Source organism: Typopeltis vanoorti, chromosome 22 (genome assembly GCF_054136105.1).
Source record: "Typopeltis vanoorti isolate ZY-2024b chromosome 22, IOZ_Tvanoo_1.0, whole genome shotgun sequence".
Classification (NCBI taxonomy): Eukaryota; Metazoa; Arthropoda; class Arachnida; order Uropygi; family Thelyphonidae; genus Typopeltis; species Typopeltis vanoorti.
In genome coordinates this window covers 14,798,335-14,818,043 of record NC_143570.1, presented here as the reverse complement: position 1 = coordinate 14,818,043, position 19,709 = coordinate 14,798,335, and the positions used below count along the sequence as shown (strand labels likewise).

At 35.2% G+C, this 19,709-nt stretch overlaps 1 protein-coding gene across 2 annotated transcripts in view; it reads left to right on the top strand.

Moving 5' to 3' along the window:
* Nrx-IV (neurexin-4) overlaps positions 1 to 19,709 on the top strand; it is a 491,733-nt gene that overhangs the window by 313,417 nt on the left and 158,607 nt on the right. For both annotated transcript variants that reach the window (XM_090412013.1, XM_090412014.1), the window contains exon 18: positions 8,810 to 9,046. In XM_090412013.1, coding sequence (XP_090268139.1) covers positions 8,810 to 9,046 — 237 coding nt within the window. The remainder of the gene's footprint in view (positions 1 to 8,809; positions 9,047 to 19,709) is intronic.

Sequence of the window (19,709 nt, the reverse complement as noted above, 5' to 3'; positions counted from 1 at the left end):
GTGGTATCAGTGGAACTAGCTATTGATCCAGGAATAAGTTGCTGTGTTTGTATACAAATGTTAGAAGTGTAAGAAACAAGGCAAATTAAATGGTTGCATTAATTGAATTTTCTGTTCACTGAAAAATTGGAGACATGGTTAGATGAGGACGACATCCTGACAGGAATAGAGATGGAAGGATATGATGTGTTTCGTGAGGATAGAAAGGGTAAAAAGGAAGGAGAAGTGCTAATGATAAAGAGGTATATCTATACAAAATAGAGATGCAAGAGGGAAATAGTACCGGTGGTTTTGAGGCAGTGTGGTATGAAATAGAGGTGAATAGAATGAAACACTTAGTTGAATGTTATTATAGACCTGATAATGTGGACCGTAGTGCTATGAAATGTATAATCAAATTAGCCAAGCAAATAAGAAAAGGGTGATCATTATGGGCATTTTTAATTATGGCAATATAGACTGGGTGATGAGATAACTGGAAGTAAAGAAAATTAGTTTCTTGAGTTTTTGAGGAACAACTACTTCAGACAGTATGTAACAGAGGACACATGAGGATTTCAGGGTCTTGGATTTGATCATCTCATCAAAGGATGTAATTATAAATGAGGTGTCAAATCACCCTCTCCAGTTGGTGAAAGTGACCATGAAGTCATTACCAGTGGTTGCCAGCAGTGTGAGGACCTCTGTGAGAAAAGGATATATGTGGAACTACAAGTCTGGTGATTATGAGGAACTCAGGAGATAGCTCACAGGTGTAACATGGAATGAGGAGTAGCTGGAAAAAAGATCATTGCAGTTTGGAGGATATTCAAGAACTATCTAGTAGAATCAATGTCTAAATGTATTCAAGTTTCAACAGGTTAAATAAGGTAGGAATGAAATGGATGAATGAAGAGATTAAGCATGATATACAGAAAAAAAAAAGGCATTATGGACCTCCTGAATGAGTTTTTTACCTCATGGTGTCTTGAGATAATAATTTTACTTCTAACTGGAGTTTGTCCCCAAAATGCCATTGTTTTAGTTTTATCTGCGAATATTTTCATTCTAAATTGTTCTACTATAATGTTTAAATTATATATTGCTCTTCGTAAATTGTCTTCTTATCTGATGAAATTGCTTATTGTTTTAAATGAATATTTATTTAGATTGGGAGTATTCTGCAAATCTAAATAAATATTCATTTAAAACATTTAAAATATATCAGAATAATCTAACTTTTAAATCAGTCTTTTTGAAGTATTAGTCCTTCTCTATTAACTGCATGTTAGGTATCAAGCACATGGTCTGCTAATCCACTTTGTCTGTATGGGTTCATTACTATATAATTTTCATGGATCTCCTTTTCTTTATGGATTTTCATAATTCTTCTTTTAGCTGCACATCTGGAAAATTATCCATAAAGAGGGAGTTTACACTGCCAGTGTATTCTGTATTCTGAAGGCCACTGATGATGGGTGAACATCATCTTTTGGAGAACAAATATGGGAAGCTAGTTTTAATATTCTATAGGAAGTTTGTATACTTGTATTTGAGTACTGTTTTAATCTTTTCAGATACTCCTTTGATAAACAAGCTCATTATTAATTAGAGATACCAAGAAATTATATACTGTACTTGGTTTAATCCTCTATCCAAGTGTAAGCAAACAAAGTTTGCGCTTGAAATATAATCAGGACTGGGCAACTCATATATAGAAGCTAATGACTTCACATCACTTGCCTTAGTATCCCATAATGCAAAGCACATATCTTTATGGGTATGTATAATGCTGTGCATTATGGGAAGGGTCATTTCCCAAGGTGCAATTGCTTCCCATAATTACCTATTGTTTTAAATGAATATTTATATAGATTAGGAGTATTCTGCAAATCATAAGCAGATTTCCAGAATAATCTAACTTTTGAATCTGTCTTTTTTGAAGGATTAGTTCTTTTCCATTAAGGGTCACTTCCCATAATGCATAACATTATACATACCCATAAGGATATGTTCTTTGCATTATGGGATACTAAGGCAAGTGATGTGAAGTCATTAATTAAATTAATTAGCTTCTATATACGAGTTGCCCAGTCCTGATTATATTTCAGGTGCAAACTTTGTTTGCTTACACTTGGATAAAGGATTAAATCAAGTATATAATTTCTTGGTATCTTTAATTTATAGTTTAACCAACTGGAAAAACTTCCAGCAAGCAAACTAATCCATTCCTCTATCATGCTGTTTTTCATGTTAAGGCACTGCTTCAAACTAACTTCTCATTTTGTCATAATCATCTGCCTTATAGTTTCACATATATTCCTTTTTGTCCAGAGCTTTCACGTAATTTCCACTACCAAGTTAAAACTGCATGTTCTTCATTTGGAGGCAAAAAGCTACTTCATTTTTATATACAGATTCTCAGGTGCTGTTACTAGATCAAATATTGCACTACAAGTCCCTTACATTGACTGCTACTTAAAGTACTTAACTCTGTCACTCAAAATTCTCTTGCACACTTTCTCCTCTTTCTAGTATATATCCCCACAGATAAACTCATTAATTTCAACTATGCATATTTGTCTATACATCTGATGATCTGTCTGTAGCAGTACCCTTTTTTGTAATTTGTCCTGTTAACTTCTGTTTGAACCCTAACAGCACTGATCTGACTGCCTGTATTATGCCTATCACCACCGTTATGGATATTTATTCTGGTTAGATTCAATGCTTGGCAGTTATTAATAATTAATTATCTACTGCCCTTTTCTCCGAATACACTGTACTCATCACATTCCTGTAAGGATAGTTTCTTCTATTAGTCAGGTCTTGCCTAGTTACAATAATTTTTGGTCCCATTTCATTTACTTATACCAAAAATCCATTCCCTTTATTAATGAACATGCACGATAACCATACCTCTGGTGAATTCATACCCACGTGACTCGGAAAACTTCAGATTCAGATTAAACAGCCTGAGCTGTGATTCAACAGACACATTATTTCATATCCTGCAACAACCATTGCTTTTCTTATCTGATAAAATTGACCCCACCATTCTCAGGATCATCTATTTCATATTATCCTTTCATGCTTTTTCTGTCGTGTCTCTCTCTCTCTCTGCTTAGTGTATGTGTCTGGCAAGCTCTTATGTGCAGCCATCTTATCATGCCTTGTTCCTCTGACTCCCTGCATTTGCTCTTACATTGAACAGCAATTTGTTCAAACACCTAACACGAATTCCATTCAAGGGCAATTCATTTTTCAAGTAGTACAAATCCTCTCTACCGTTAAAAAATAAAAAATCCTAAGTGAACATACCACTTTTTTCCTGCAGTCTTATTCATTAGCAATTGTAGCTGTCCATATCAGATCACTTTTTCACATTCTTAACTTTTTTTTGCCTCATTCAACAAATCTTCTCTCATTCTGTACTTATCCCATTTCAAGTAATTTGTTCCTACTAATAGTCATATTTTGCAGTTCTACTCGCCTTCATAGCCTCAGTTGTATCACAAAAACACATTTTTGTTTGCTCGTGTAGCACCTTGCCAGGCATAAATTTGTGATTGCACTCCTTATTTCTTTTCTCATATTTCCTATTTTGTCTCCTTTCTTATCTTTACTGATATTCAAGCATCATGAATTTTCCAGTTTCTCCAACTTTTGTTTTGAACTATGAAGCACTTGAAACCATGAAATTTGTCATTGTGCTGCAACCTTCTGTTTTTAAATCAGCTATTTCTCTGTTACCTATTGTTCTACCCCCCCCCCCAGTCTCTCTCTCTCTCTCGCACACATGTACACTCTCTCATTCCAACCCACTTTATCGTGCACAATAGAATAGATTTTTTCATAGATAGAACAGAAGTAAGATAGCTAGTCAAAGACCTAGAGACCACAGCTATGAGAGTTTTAATATAATATAGAGAAAAATTAGAAGTGTGAACAGGCCATATAAATGGCAAAATCATATTAACCTTTTAACTGCTGAGATACTAAATAACCAGTATAACCCTCCTTGCTGAGTTATTTTCACAATTATAAAATATTTTATAATAATATGAATAGTTACTATAATGTATTACAAATTTTTGCACTGTTTTCTTGTATAAATTGAAGTCACTGAACAAAACTGTTATATAGGAATTTTATTTTCAGGTTATGTCCAAAATTTATCTTGAAATTTATTTGTTTATTCCATGTCAAATAATCTCACACACAATGAGTGAGAAACACCTCCCCAAAAATACTTCAATACTTTAGTATTGTGTGGTAATTTCGAAAACAGGGGTTACACATAAGGTTATGCCACATTTGGCACACATATACTGGCTCTTTTCTTTTTCTTTACCCCAATGTAGTATTTGAACACACACATATGACAATGCCTAGTGGAATTTGCTTTCTTGGGTGTGGGTGGAACAGGTATTAGGAAATGTCTTTCCCTCAGTCTGAGGGGTTCATCACCCTGTGATGGTTGTCCAGATGTAGTGGTCAGTCTTGGCATGTGGAATTTTTGAAAATTTTCTCTGATGAGTCGATTGAAAATTGACGTTGAAATTGCTTGTCGAAGTCATTTTTACTAACCCTGGAATCACCGCATCACATGATCGCCTGGCTCCTATTGTCAAGGATGGCTCTGATAACATTGTGCATGATCTCACAATTTTTTTACGAAGATAGCGCCACAAAGCAGACAAAAGCTTGAAAATGAGTTCCTTCTAATCCTAAGAGATGGCACTATAAGCCCACTCAATTCAAATGGTTTCACAAACTAAATTAAATGAGTATTACACATTGAAAGTTCAAATAGAGCAGATCTAGCAAGGTCGCCATTTTTTTTTTTTTTTTTTTTTCGCTCTTGAGCTAACTCAACCATAGCAGTTAAAGGGTTAAAAATGAAGATATTAAGAAGGAGCTTGACATTTTTAGCATTCAGGAATGTGTAAACAGAGCTAATTTCAGGTGGTATGGTCACTTATACAGAATGGAAGAGAAAAGATTAGCAAAACAAGTGTTTGATGCCAAGATAGCATAAAAAGATCCAGAGGAAATCAAGATCTAGACAGCTTGAAGCAGTTAGAAGTGTCTCAGGAGACCAAAATATAAATTCTGACAATACTGTCTAATAAGTTTTGACAGATAAGACTGATTTGGAGGGAAAGTTGTTGATAAGAAATTACTATTACTATTTCATGAAAAGTTTACATGGTTTGGTTCATCAAATTCCTGATATCCTGTATATCTCTTGAGGGATTCATATCAGGAATTTGATGATGAACCAAAATTTGTTTGCAGAGGACTGTAAGCAGTATACTAAGTTGTATTCCAGATTGCTTGAAATTCGTTGAATGATTCACATGTAGATGTGTTGTGAAAAGTAAAAATTTTTTAAAAATGCTAAAAAAAATACTACAAGCAAAGAGCGAAGTTCTGATATTTCTAATTCTAATATCAGATAACCAGTAAATCAGATAATTGATTTACCCCCATATAATTATAACATTTTGAAAAACTTTCCCTTAGTCACCCTGTAATATGCCTCTTCCAGTATGACATGTATCATGGGAATATAGCAGATCTTTGTTATATTCCTATGATTTCTCAGCTGTTTGTCTTTGTGAAAATCTGACCCTGGCAACACTCGTTTAGTACTGAATTCAACTTGTTCTTCTCCATGTTTCTCTTCCACAATTTTTCTCAAATGCTTCTGAAGTATGCTTGCATAAATCTTACACACATGGAATACTTAGTAGAGAAATTCTTCTCTACTAAGTATGATGTGTGCCTGTGTGCACACATCAGCATTTTTTGAGATCCCTGGTGATGGCAATTTAATGTTGTTGAAATATAGGAAAGTATTAAAGTTTTTATAATTAACATTTTAGTATACGTTTAATATACATGTTCCAAACAATGGAACATGTATATTTCCTGAAAAATAATAGTTAGGCTTATACATTGGTTATTCATATCTACCAGAAGTATAAAAGTACAAGTATAAAAATATAATTACAGGCAGCCCTCAGTTTACACCTCACTTCCATTCCTGAAAAAACAGGCATAAAACGAACCCAATTTTAATGGGAGGTACAAAGTTATGTTCTGCGCAGTCAAAAAATATGCACATGAAGTATGTGTAACATTATTATATTTAAAGCTTTGATAATACATACATATATATTTGTTAAAATAAAATTATTAATAGCGAAAACGAAACAAAATTATATACAAAAAATATGAAACTTCGAAAAGATATTACATATTTCTATGTTGAATGTTGAAGTTCCTGGTTTCAGATCACCTACATTTTTTTTTGAAAAAGTTATCCAGTGTTAACTGTCTAGATTTTCGTTTTCTTTCTTTAAGGAGTTCAGTGTAAGGTTGAATAGATGCGATTACACTCCTTTTTCGTGGTCCATTTCACAGAGTTCATCAGTCAATTTCTCTATGCTTGCAAGGATATGCTGTAAATCGTTTTCTTTCTCCTCCTTTGGATGTTGACTTAACTATTCGGCTAATTCTTTTAAGTCTTCATTGGAAAGCGGTTTGTCATGGCTCTCTAAGACTGTCACATCTTCAGCAGTAATATCATCCAATCCCACCTCTCGTGCAAGCTTGGTAACGTCTTCAGTAACATTCTCCTGTTGCTCTAATTCCTCAAAGTCGGGCATAAATGCTGGAAGAAGTTTTCACCACGCTCCTTTTAAACACTGTGCTGACAGTTCGTTCCAAACTGCCTTGATGTCGTTAATGCCCTTCAAAATATCGAATGACCGCCAATAGTTTTTCTTGAAGTGTCCAAGACGCTTACCATTTCCATAAATGTTATACGGAGGTAATAGGCTTTGAAGATTGATATAATCCCCTGATCCATCAGTTGCAAAAGCGATGTTGTGTTTTTTTAGGGGCATGTAAACAACCTTGACATCCAATGGTGTTCTTACTTCAGCAAGGCTTTGAGGATGTCCAGAGGCATTATCCAAGAGAAGCAATGCCTTGGCTGGCAAATCATTTTCTTTACAGAAGTGAAGCATGGTAGGGCAAAAATAAGTTGTGTACCAATCTATAAAAACATCTTGTGTAACTCAAGCTTTCTTGTTCCATTTCCAGTAGACTGGTAGCATGGCTTTTGGACCCTTGAAGCCACGTGCTGTCTGCGAATGGTACACCAACATTGGTTTAAGCTTCAAAGTTCCGGAGACATTTGCATCCAACAAAAGCGTAAGTCTATCTTTTGCAGCTTTAAAACCTGGAGCGGAATGTTCTTCACAGGAAATTAAGGTGTGTGATGGCAATTTTTTCCAGTAGTGCCCAGTCTCATCAACACTAAAATGAGATCAGGAGGATAACTTTGTTGTTCTACACAGTCTTGAAATTCTTTAGGAAAAGCAGCCGCTGCCGCCTCATCACATGATTTGATACTATTGCACTTACTTTGAGACTTAAATCTCATGAACCAACCTTTGCTTCCTAAAAATGTTTCTTCATCTCCATCTTTTTAAGATCCTCAAAAATTGTTTTTGCTTTCTCAGTTATAACAGCCTACGTCAGAGGAATGGTTTTCTGATTCAAGTCATCTGCCCATAATGATAATAATTTTTCCATTTTTTCATGAAGTTTACTTCTGCTATAACTTACATATTTTGCATTTAGTACTGCTGTAGATTGTTGTGCAGACTGTTTTATTCTATCTGCATTTTTCATAATTGTAGTAACAGTCGATGGAAGTAAGTCCATACTTCTACTGCTATTAACACTTGTCTGCCCATCTTCTATTCTTCGAATCACCTCCATCTTCTTTTCCAGTGTGATTGATTTCCATGCCTTCTTAACACCAAGTTCTGCTAACTTTTCTGCACTTTTATCAGACATGATATGTAATTACGTACTTTATCAATTTAAATATGTATGTATGTAAAAAAAATTAAATAAAACAATTAGGTAGATTCAACAGTAAAACTAGGTTTGATACATATACATCATAGTAGCTTGGTAAACATTCAAACACTAGAGTGCATGCTAGTGTCATTTCTCAGTCAGGCCACACTACAGTAAGAAAGCACACACAGGCATCTGGCGTTATTTTGAATCGGCATAAACCGAGGGCTGCCTGTATATATTAAATAGAATGCTTGCTTCATCTAAAATTAAATATTCTGATTAGATTTCCTATCTCAGGTTCTTGTTATTCTCCTTAAATCCAGTTTGCTGATGTTTCTTTGAATGGGCTTTCTAATATTCTGATTCAAATCCTACCCAGACATCCCTTAATTTATCTAGGATCTTTACTCCTATTCTCAGTCTGCATTCAAAACACACACACACACATCACTGATTGTCTGACTACTTTATGATTCCAGGTCATTTCTGTGTGAAATAAAACCCAGGTGATCTAGGAGGTGAAAAATCCTGTTACCTCCATATGAGATTGATGAACTTGCATTTATTTGTGGGTAGGAGCTGAATTTCTTTGCATTAATTGAAAAGACTTGAACCTGGGTCTTTTCCAAACTAGTGTTCATCTAAAACAAGGGATGGCATTGTTCTTCTTTCAAAACAGGCAAACTAGCTAGAGAACTTGGGCAGTTGACAGACTGCCATTCACATGCAAATCATAAATTTGCATGTGGGTGGATACCTGAACTTATTTCAAGTTGTTTAATCCTAATCTAAAGCAAAATTAAAACAGTGGTGGGTCATTTATTTTCTGTTGTGAGTGCATTTCATGTTTTTTTTTTTTTTTTATAGCCAGCATATTGAATTTCTATTATTTAATAAAGACAAAAGTTCCTAAATTTATTTTTATGACTTTCTTTTATAACAGGTGCCACAGTAGACTATAGAGAAGGATTTGTAGGGTGTGTTCGTGCTTTGATGATCAATGGAGAAATGATAGACCTTTACTCCATGGCATTGCAAGGCCTTTATGGAGTATCAGCTGGTTGTGTTGGGAAGTGCAGTAGCAATCCTTGTTTAAACAATGGAACATGTATTGAAGGTTATTCTGGTTACATATGTGACTGTCAGTGGACAGGTTTCAAAGGACCTATCTGTGCTGATGGTAAATGTTTCATTCTTTTATTCACTGAAAATTTGTTTTCTGAAAAATTATATTCTGAGTGATATTTTTCTCTTTAAATTCATAATGAATTAAAGTAAGACATTCATGTTGCAAAATATAAGAAAACATCTCTACTGTAGAAAGCTTCTAGTATTGAGACCACATGTTTTTAGATAAATAACAAGTTTGATAGAAATAAACATAATCCTACAAGTTTCATAAGTCATCAGATTTACATCATCAGTAATATTAGCAAAAGTTAAACAAAAAAAAAAGACTAGAAAAGTTAATTACACAGATTAAATGTTATCAGATATAAGTAACCAGAATAAATAAACACACACATGTACACACAATGTAACAAAAATCAAGGCTTAATTCTACTACCATTGACCTAGTATGTGACATGCGTGACACTACAGAAGGTGTGACAGCAACAACTAGCATTGCTCCAACATGTATGCAATAATTAATATAATGTTTGTTTTTCTGGTTACTCAATTATATGTATCAACTGTGAAGTTCTGATAACATCTAATATGTGTAATTAATTATTTCTAGTCTCTTTTTTTGTTTAACTTTTACTCTAATACCCTAATATAAGTCTGACAACTTATGATACTTGTAGGGTATATTTGTTTATTTTTTTATTAAACTTGTTATTCATTTAAAAATGTGGTCTCAATACTGGAATCTTTCTATAGAACTGCTGAACCACAGAAACATATGTATTCAAATTTCTGTATTGTTCTCAAGATAATAAACTTCCATAGACTACACAGAATACTGATTATCATTGTGTGGACTGATTAAAAAAAGAAAAAAAAACAGTGTCCATCATACTTTATTTTTTATATATATATGTTGAACCCATACACAAGCTGTTGGTTGATCAACTTATAGTACGTTGGTACCATGTATGGGTACGTTCTAACACCCTTGCTAACTACACTCTTCCCCAGTTTCCAAGGATGGCCCTAGTTCTCCCACCACCAGTGTTCTGAAAAATTTCCTCTGTATTAATCTTGTAAAATCCCTTCAGTCATTTGTCTCAAGCATATCACCTCTTTTCCACCAGTCAACCAATTTCTGTTACCACAAATCTTCAACCTGTTCTCATAAGGTTCATTGCACAGACCTACTACCAACTTGGTCACTTGTCTCTGGATCCTCTCCACCTCTTCCTCAATGCCAAGAAACCCAGGTGACCAGATGTGCACACAAGATGAGATCTTATCAAGGCTCAATAAAGAGGAATAATAACCTGCTTGTCTCTGCTCATCAAAATATTCTTCAGTAACCAAGTAATCCAGTGATCTACTTTAGCCACACTCCCAAATCTCTGGCTTCATCAGTTTCTTGGAGTACAATTCCATCAGTGTGGTATACAGCTGGATGCATAACCTTATACTTTGCCACATGAAAATTACATCCATTCTTCTTTATCCAGACTGCCAGTCTATCCAAATCATCCTGTAAAATTTTAACATCTGTATTAACTATTGCTCTACCCAAATTTGCATCATATGTAAACAACTGAACAGTTCCTTTCAGATATCTTTTCCTATATTATTAATGTACAAATCAAACAGTAGTGGCCCAAGAACAGAGCCCTGTTTCACGTCACTAGTCACGGGCCTTTTTTCTGGACTTTATTTCTGAATAAACTACTCTCTGATATCTCTATCAACCACCCTCTTATCCACCTCACCTACCTTATATCCATCCCCATGTGCTGCAATTTATTGATTCAAATTCCATGTGATATCCTGTCAAAGGCTTTTACAAAATCCAGTAGTATCACTGTAAACCCACTACCTTTATCCAACTCACCTGTCACTGTATTATAAAACGTGAGCAAGTTACCAAGGCATGACCTACCCTTCACAAAACCATGTTGCCTCTCACATAGTATCCCATTTCTGTCTATCCATTCTTGTATTTTATTCATCTAAAATCTAAAAATGAATAAACTATGACTCCTGATATGCTGATCAGTCGGCAATTTGCTACATCAGTTTTATATATAATAAATAACGGAAAAACTCACGTAGAAATATTATTTAATGGTATAATTTTCGCCCGTGTGTCACAGGCATCTTCAGTACAATTAGGCACAAAAATCAAACATTAACTGACAATTCCAAAAAGCGCCACCTAAGTAGCTGGTGTAAGATAACTAAAAAGGTCAATAACTTTCCTAAAAAAAAAAAAAAAAAAAAAAAAAAAAAAAAAAAAAAAAAAATTTAATACAATAAAAAGTTAGGAAAGATTAGCTGATTTGTAAAGTACTATCTCCCATAAAGGGGATAGACGTAAGCCGTCGGATCTGTTTAAGTTAGGAGAATGAAGTAGAGTTTCACATGCTTCTTTATAAAGGTGTTCCATGAGAAACTGACTTTTGTGAAGAACTCTTGTCTTTTTCCAATGAACTCTGTGTCTAGTGAAGATGGCATGTTCTGCAAGTCCAGACTTTTCAGGTTTAAAGTATTCAATATAAGATTGGTGTTCTTCTAGCCGAATGGAGGCAGATCTTCCCGTTTGTCCGAAATAACGTAATCCACAAGAGCACGGAATCTGGTAGACACCTGGATGATTAAGATGTGGAAGCTTGTCCTTTGGAGAAGCGAGAAAGGTGGAGATTTTTTTAAACGGTCGAAAGGCAACAAAAATATTCAGTGGTTTTAAAATTTTTGCTATACGTTCACTGATGCCTTGTATATAAGGGATGGTAATGCGCGTTATTTCCTCTGTGTTTGAAGAGGGAGACATATTAAATCTACTCAAAGTTCTTTTAATGAAGTAATTCTTATAGCCATTAGATAGAAAGGAAGAAGTTATATATCGTATTTCTTTCTGTAAAAGATCGTCTGTAGAACAAAAGGAGTGGGCCCGATGAACCAGTGTTTTAATAGTTCCTGCCTTTTGACTGGGATGGTGATGAGATTCCGCATGGATATAATGGCCTGTATGAGTCTTCTTTCTATAAACAGAGAAATGTAGGTTACCATCTGGTTGGCGAAGAATTAGAAGATCTAAAAAGGCTAACTGCTTATTTGATTCTACTTCTAGGGTAAACTTGATCCTAGGATGAAATGCGTTTAACTTATTGAGAAATTGTTGAAGTTCATCAGAAGAGCCATTCCATACAGCAAAAATGTCATCGACATATCTGAACCAATGAGTAGGTCTGGGAGAAATATTGTCAAAGATACGTTGTTCAAAATGTTCCATAAAGAAATTGGAGATAGCAGGAGAGAGAGGATTACCCATTGCTGTTCCTTCAATTTGTTGATACAACTTATTTTTAAAAGAAAAATAACCAGAATTTATTACAAAATTCATCGGGCCCACTCCTTTTGTTCTACAGACGATCTTTTACAGAAAGAAATACGATATATAACTTCTTCCTTTCTATCTAATGGCTATAAGAATTACTTCATTAAAAGAACTTTGAGTAGATTTAATATGTCTCCCTCTTCAAACACAGAGGAAATAACGCGCATTACCATCCCTTATATACAAGGCATCAGTGAATGTATAGCAAAAATTTTAAAACCACTGAATATTTTTGTTGCCTTTCGACCGTTTAAAAAAATCTCCACCTTTCTCGCTTCTCCAAAGGACAAGCTTCCACATCTTAATCATCCAGGTGTCTACCAGATTCCGTGCTCTTGTGGATTACGTTATTTCGGACAAACGGGAAGATCTGCCTCCATTCGGCTAGAAGAACACCAATCTTATATTGAATACTCTAAACCTGAAAAGTCTGGACTTGCAGAACATGCCATCTTCACTAGACACAGAGTTCATTGGAAAAAGACAAGAGTTCTTCACAAAAGTCAGTTTCTCATGGAACACCTTTATAAAGAAGCATGTGAAACTCTACTTCATTCTCCTAACTTAAACAGTTCCGACGGCTTACGTCTATCCCCTTTATGGGAGATAGTACTTTACAAATCAGCTAATCTTTCCTAACTTTTTATTGTATTAAATATATATATATATATATATATATATATATATATATATATATTTTTTTTTTTTTTTTTTTTTTTAGGAAAGTTATTGACCTTTTTAGTTATCTTACACCAGCTACTTAGGTGGCGCTTTTTGGAATTGTCAGTTAATGTTTGATTTTTGTGCCTAATTGTACTGAAGATGCCTGTGACACACGGGCGAAAATTATACCATTAAATAATATTTCTACGTGAGTTTTTCCGTTATTTATTATATATAGTTATGTCTACTCACGGTTTACCTCTTTTAAAACTTACATCAGTTTTGGAGCCTCCTTTATGTAATGAAACTATTTTCCTCTCTTTCCACCCCCCCTTGGGACTAACCCAGAACTGAGACTTAGATTAAGCAATGTAGTCAAAGGCACTGACAATTCCCTTGCACCTTCACATAAAACTTGAGCTAGTATACCATCTAATCCCATACCTGTATTCACATCAAGGTTCTGTAATATGCTATGCACCTCCATTTCATTTATCTTGGTTCTCATGTGTTTTTGCCTCTCTCATTACTGCAATATCTCCACCTGTATGATATACTATTGCAAAGTGTTCACTTAGTAATTCTACTATTTCAACTGATTCCGTTACCTCCTTACCATCGGCATTCATTAAAATCATTCTGCCATAAACATTCTTCCTTTTACTTGCAGCATATCAAAAGAACTATTCAGGATTCTCTTTAGCATGCATTGCTTACTTCCTTTCATAATCTGCATTTGCCTTTTTTACCACACTGATTACCATTTTGGCCTGTGCTTTTGTACTGCTCGTGTACCTGCTGGTCACCTTTCTCCTTGAATCCCCTCCACAATTTTTTTCTTTTTTGTGTATCTCCAGCTTAGTGATGATATTCATCCATTTAATCCCACTTGATTTATTCTCCTTACTCCTAGGTATGCAGTCTGCCATTACTTTTCTCAAACACTCCTGGACCACATCCCATGCACTATCCAACATCCAGCCCTTGCAGTTTCACATGTCATGGTGATGATCAAAGCAATGTTGTAAGCTTATCAGCCCTGTATTTCCACATATAACTCCCCCCCCCCCCCTTACGGAAAATTCCACAGATTTAGCCACCTCCCAGATCAAGACCATATGATCACTTTCACCAGTTGGCAGTAATGTAGTCATATTACTGTCATATTATATTTTGTGGTTATATTCTCAGGTGCAATTACTAGATTGTGCACTCTCAAACCCCTAGCATGTGATTGAATATATTCCATCACATGCTATCTCAGGTATTTATTCCTTAGTAATTGTATAATTCCATTTCTTTCCTCCATGTGTCTTCTCCTTCTTCCAATATATAGCTGAAATCCCCCAATAATTATCTCCCCTCCACTCATTGAGCTTATTTGCCAATGCATGATATCCTCATCATCTTTTCCGTCTCCTGGTCTATAGAAACATCCAACTGTATATTTTGTTCTGCTGCCTCTGTCTCACACCAGATATCCTCAAAAGTGCTATTTTCACTGGCCTGCAGTTGAACTTCTCTCTTTGGTTTCAGTTCATCAGCTTTCATCAATAATTCACCTTTCCCCCATTCTTTTCTCTATCCTTCCTCAACACACTATACCCTTCATATTCTATCCCATGAACTATATCATCTTCCATCAGCCATGTCTCATCAATGCCAATAACCTTTGGCTAGGATGAACCTAACCAATGCCAAAAATTCCTCCTCCTTGTTCGAAATGCTCCTGGCATTAGTGTACAGAAAGTGCAAAAGCCACCTAGGCCTACTCCTAATCTGACACTTTGTACTAACTATCCCATTCTGGGTTTTTTTACCAGTGGTACTAACTTAGGCATTTTATACACATTCTTACACTCAGGTGCCTCACTGATATTTGCATATCCACTCAACAGCTTCCCTCCTAAAAGCTCTACTTTCCCTTATTTTGCACATCAACTTCATTCAGCACTTTTTCTAGACTTTGAACACCAAATAAATTTAGATGCAAACAATCCTTCTTGTATAAGTCATTTGCTATTATAGCTGATCAGTAATTCTTTCATGTCTTCCCCCATGCCATATACTTTTCTCCTTTCAGATCATTCATTCCAGCCAAAACAATCCAAAACAATCAACTCTTTTATCCTTTTGTGCTTTAATGGCCTCACTTAACATCATTAATTTTTGTGTCCAGGAAGCATAATTTTGTCAATCTCTTGATGTTGTACAATGATAGAATCGTTGTACAACACTCAGTCCTTGGATTTTTCCTTCTCTTTTAGTTGAGCATTCATTTCTATTTTTTCACACTTCCTTCTGTTATCAGCTGAACCACTTGCCATACATTTCTGTATTCATTGCAGCTCCCGCTTTTGGGCTATCTCCCTGATTAGAGCCAACTCTTCATTTTTTACATCTGTCATACTATTCTTTCAATCAACACTCTCTCTCAATCGTGTCACTTTTAACCTCTCTCAATCCTATATGCCGTTACCCCATCACACACGTTTTCTGTTCTGTCCACCATTTTAATCTCGAAACTGATCCACACTTAAGATCCTCACTTTCATAGCATTTTCGGTACACTTTCCCACCACTATTACTTTCAAACCAAATTCCATTTGCCTTTGGTAATATGTACATCTTGCAAACATTACACTGTACGAAGTTCCTTTGGTTGAATTCTTTAAACAACGATGCCTTGGACACCATTGTTTTGCTTCGCATCGGCGTCATGTGCTACACTACACAACTTACTGTGCAGAAAGACTATTTTATTATACAATGCAACCTGTGGAGAATTCATGACTGAACAAACACATGTAATAAACACAGTAATAAGTTTTAATAAGTAAATATTTTATCCTAAGTATCTTAGGACATCGCCAGTACAGTTAATTCAAACAATACTAGGAATAAGATACAGTTAGAGTGCATGATTACAGTGGAATCCCAATATGTGTGCAGTAGCATGTTATAGAATTAAATTAAAATATAACTGGAGTGGGGTGAAAATTACATTAAAATAAGATGACATATATAAAAAAATTATTTTACACAATTTTGTATGACAATTTCCCATACTTTAGGAATAGCGAGAACATCATTACAGTTTAGATTTGGTCTGTGAAGTAGGGCTTCAGCACTTTCTTTATATAAACATTCATGTTTATATAAAGATCTATGTAAAAGTTTGGTCTTTTCCCAATGGATCCTATGGTTTGGATTTTCAACTCCGTGTTGAGCGAGGCCAGATTTCTGCGGTTTGATGAGATGGATATGTTTTTGATGTTCCGAAATGCGTTTACAGATCTACCTATCTGTCTATAAGTAACAATTTACAGGAGCATGGAACTTCATACACGCCAGGTAGCATCAGAGGTGAGAGTTTGTCTTTAGGAGAAGGTAACATGTTATAGATGTGGTTGATGGGTTTGTAGGTAGTAGCAAGTTTGTATTTCTTCATAATTTGTGAAAGACGTTCGGAGATGCCTTTGACATAAGGTATGGGAATCCTATGGAACAACTTTGTCTAGGTTGTGTGGGAAGTGACGGATGATTTTTTGAGTTGTTTTAAGATTGTATCCATTTAGTATGACTGTATTTTTGATTATTTTCAATTCTTGGTTTAGAGATTCTTCAGAGGAGCAAAATCTGTTTGCTCTGGTTACTAATGATTTAATTATGCCAAATTTTTGAGATGGATGATGAGCAGAAGAATTGTGAATGTAGCGAGCTGAAAATGTCGGCTTGTGATAGACAGAAGTGGAAATAGAACCCATCTTCTTTTCTTTGGATGTGTAAATCCAGAAAGGCGATAACCTGTGGAGATTTGTTTTCTAGCGTAAATTTGATGCGAGGATGAAGATTTATTTTATCTAGAAACAAGTGTAATTTCGGAATGACCCCAGACAGAAAAGACGTCATCGACATATTGTAGCCAAATTTTTGGTTTTGGTTTTAACTTTAAAATTTTTTCTTCAAGGTATTCTAGAAACAGGTTTACTAAGTTTGGTGATAAGGGAGACCCATTGCTGTTCCTTCCTCTTGCTTGTAAATTTTCTTTCCAAGTGAAGTATGTTATTTCTAGTATTGTTTGAATTAACTGTACTGACGATGTTCTAAGATACTTAGGATGAAATATTTACTTATTAAAACTTATTGCTGTGGTTATTACTTATGTTTGTTTAATCAAGACTATATTAGCTTTCAGAGCTCTCAAAACATAGGCCTACCACCCTACACCACCTAACCTCTATCAACTAATTTTACCACATATTCTAATGACTTCTAGATTAGGAAGAACAAAAAAAATAATGCAATAAAGTGTTAAACCTGAACCATTACATAACTAAAAAATAGAACATGTAGGAAACCATTACACAAATGTAAAAAACAGAAAATACGTGGAACATGGACGTTGGTATGGGTCAGTTATTGTTCAGTATTTTTGCTCAGTGGTATCGAAGACGTGAATAACAACAGAGAAAACAGCTCAGTCTTAGCTTTCCACTTCTCTTACACTTGCCGTAATATTGAATGAAACAAGAGCTCTTATATAGGGAACAACTTTGCTGCCTGCAACATCAAAGAATCTATGGTGGTTATCCATTCACAAGGCACCCTCAACAGGAACCAATAAATGATTCTATGGGATATTTGGAAGTCACTTAATAGATCTTTCCATACATCAGATTTTAACTTTTCTGCCATCTATCGTGCATGCTTACTGAACAATGACTAATCCATGCCAGCTTCCATGTTTTATGTGTTTTCTGTTTTTACTTTTGTGTAATAGTTTCCTACGTGTTTTATTTTTTTAGTTATGTAATGATTCATGTTTAACACTTCATTATATTATTTTTTGTTCTTCCTAACCCAGAAGAAACCACTAGCATACAAGGATGGTGTGAAAAGTTCTCGGCCTAACAATGAAAAAACGAATTTATAATTTCAAATTTATTTTTATTTTTCAACATAATCTCCCTTAAGACTAATACATTTATTCCAGCAATGCTCCAGCACCATTATCCCATCCCTGTAGTGGTTCTCAGTAAGATCTGCAAAATACCCCTCTACAGCTGCAATCACCTCTTGATTCAAAGAAAAACGCTGACCAGCAAGGAAGAGTTTTAGTTTGGGGAAGAGATAGAAGTCAGAGGAGCCAAATCTGGGGAATAGGGTGGATGTTCCAACAATTCATAGTGCAGATACCTTAATTTTCCCATTGCCAAAACACCTTTGTGGGCAAGTGCATTGTCCTGATGAAAGATGATTTTTTCCTTCTGCAAGCCGGGTCTTTTCTCTCGAATTTTTCCATCTAGTCTGGTTAAAAAATTGGAATAATATTCCCTGGTTATTGTTTTACCCTTTTCAAGATAATTAATAAACAAAATGCCTTTAGCATCCCAAAACACCAATGCCATGACCTTTCCTGCTGATGGAACCAACTTTGTCTTCTTTGGCACTGAACAGCCAGCTTCTGTCCACAGTTTTGACTGCTGTTTGGATTCTGGTGTGTAATGGTGAATCCACGTCTCATCCATAGTAATACATCGACGCACAAAATCAGTTTTATTCTTGTTAAAATGTTCCAAGCACTGTTCAGAGATTTTCATGCGAGTGCGTTTTTGATCTGCTGTGAGCAAGCACGTGTCACAGCACTTATCTTTGGTGCCGTGAGCACCAAAAATGGGTGCTCACAGCACCACTTTGCGCAAGATGGGTGCTCACAGCACCCATCTTGCGCAAAGCTTTTTCATCTGCAATTCTTCATGCAAAAATATATCCTACACGTTCTTTTGAAATGCTTATAGTCTCAGTAATTTCACGCACTTTGACTTGCCGGTCATCCAATACAGTATCGTGCACTTCAATGATTTCTGGTGTTAGACTTTTTGGACGTCCTTCACATGGATCATCTTCAAGGCTGGTGTGGCCACGTTTAAACTCTGCAGCCCACTTCTTAATTGTCAGAAATGAAGGAGAAGAGTGCCCATAAACTTTTATGAACTTCGAATGAATTTCTTTTGGCATTAAACCTTCTTTTATAAAGAATTTTATAACTGCACGATACTCAATTTTATTCATTTCAAGGGATACAGACAATACTTTTGCTTCATATAGCTGTATAAAACAAACTACTAAATAGAATGACTTGCAATTTCACATGGATGCTTATGACAGATGTATCAACTTAGGAAAAAAAAATCTTCCCAATAGTGTTGCCATCTGTGGTTGAGGCCGAGAACTTTTCAGACCACCCTTGTATGTGGCAAAACTAGTCAGTATAATCATCTGTACTATTATGGCCTAATAAAACCCCATTGCAGTTTTTGTTGAAAATTCTACATACTCATCAAGAAGATATTGATGTTTAATTCCTCTAAAGTATTGATAAGAAAAATAGATTCTACACCCGTGTATCATACTATTCTATAGATTCTCATCTGGATTGAAAGACAGAGAGCCATAAGATGATGAGCATTCAATTATATGCCTCAAGCATTTATGGAGTTAATTTTTACTGGAGAGATGCCCTATAATCTTGAAAGTAGTGATTACCTCTTTATGAATATAAATGTAACATTGTTAGACATAATCTGAAATACTGTTCCCTGTATCAATATTCCTTTCCCTTGAAAATATCATTAAGTTCATGCCATACTATAATGAA